At 52.0% G+C, this 1,584-nt stretch overlaps 1 protein-coding gene across 1 annotated transcript; it reads right to left on the minus strand.

Annotated features, from left to right (window-relative positions):
* On the minus strand, nucleotides 1–1,239 carry LOC135376163 (uncharacterized). Its single transcript, XM_064608759.1, has one exon. The coding sequence runs from the start codon at nucleotides 1,237–1,239 to the stop codon at nucleotides 1–3; it is 1,239 nt and encodes a 412-aa protein (XP_064464829.1).
* Nucleotides 1,240–1,584: the final 345 nt, after the last annotated feature.

Consider the following 1,584-nt stretch of genomic DNA (forward strand, 5'->3'; position numbering starts at 1 on the left):
TTATGTGGGAGGTGTAACCCTTGGGGGCTTATGTTTCCCTAGGGACGTACTACCCCTGCCTCGGCCTCCTTTTTTCGTTCTCTGTTCCTTCCATGGGGAAGGATTGGGGGGAAGGCTTGACGATGATTTCTGCGACATGCAGTCATCATCGTCAACATCCATCGTGTGTGTGGCAGCCTGGGATGAGCCCCCTGTGAGCCCGTCCCAAACTGACAGCTCGCCATCAACCTCCGTAGAGGTTGTGGCCGCCACTTCCCGGCTGCCCCCCTGAGCAGCTGGTACCAGCGGAAGCAAGCTCTCCGCAGGCTTTTCTTGTGTGGGGGGAGTGTGGGGTAGAGACCCAGAAGTCTGGGTCTCTACAGATTTCCTCAGTGGTGCTACTCCCCTGCGCACCACTTCGGAGAAGGTTCCCTTTTTTGAAAACTCAACCTGCGCTTTTGCATCTCTGTACGAAAGATTCTGTGTCACTTTGACCTTCAGTATGTCTTTCTCTTCCTTCCACCGTGGACAGGAGCGAGAGTAGACAGGATGATTACCTTTACAGTTTGCACATCTGACATCCTTCTCACAGGTCTCTGCAGCGTGATCCGTGCCTGCGCATTTCGGGCAGGTGGCCTGTCCACGACAGACCTGCGAGCCGTGGCCAAAACGTTGGCACTTAAAGCACCTCCGCGGATTTGGGATATATGGCCGGACGTGACAGTTGATGTACCCTGCTTTAATGGTAGTGGGAAGCTTATGTAATTGAAATGAAAGGACAATGTGTTTAGTGGAAATCTCCTTACCGTCTCGACGCATAGTTATTCGCCGCGCTGTCACAACACCTTCATCCTTTAGACCTTCTTCGATTTCAGCATCTGAACAATCAAGAAGTTCATGCTCAGATATCACGCCCTTCACTATGTTCAGCGTACGATGCCTCGAAACTGTAACAGGTACGTCAGCAATTCTGTTCAGGGAAAGCAGAGTCGAGCTTTGCTGTCGTGTCTGGACATCGATCTGCAAGTCTCCTGTAGTCAACTTTTTCGCGGAGTAGGACTTCCCTATGGCTTTTTCCAGTTCCTTCGCGATCACAAATGGTGATACTTTGCTCAGGGGCTTAGACTCGTTTTCTCCATGGATGATCAGGACCTTTGCAAACCATGGTTCTGGTGTGAGGTCCAGTGATTGTGTTGCTAGTACATCGGTGCGGTGCCGCTTTCGGTACCGATCATGTTTTTTTGAGTTTGAAGAATCCATAAAAGAAATGTTGTGGTTCAGTGCAGTGGTGCGTCGCCCACCATGGAGCCCAACAAGGGAACGTGTCCCACACGCTAACGCCTGCCTCTGCACTATACCCTAGTGCAGCTTCTGGAGAGTGAAAGGACTGCCCAAGGTTGACCCTTGCCGCCAAAGAAGGTGAAAAGAGGAAAAGGAAGATAGTGAAGGAGTGGAGAAAGAAAAAGTAATGAAGGGGGAGATGGCGACTAGCTGAATAATCCTGGCCGGGCCTTCCAGGACCACCCGACTATGGGAAGCAGGGGCCAAAGCGGTGTGTTGCTTTCCCGGAGGGGCCCCGAAGGGTCCTAAACAACCTCCGGGTCC

This window comes from Ornithodoros turicata, unplaced genomic scaffold (assembly GCF_037126465.1).
Source record: "Ornithodoros turicata isolate Travis unplaced genomic scaffold, ASM3712646v1 ctg00001048.1, whole genome shotgun sequence".
NCBI lineage: Eukaryota > Metazoa > Arthropoda > Arachnida > Ixodida > Argasidae > Ornithodoros > Ornithodoros turicata.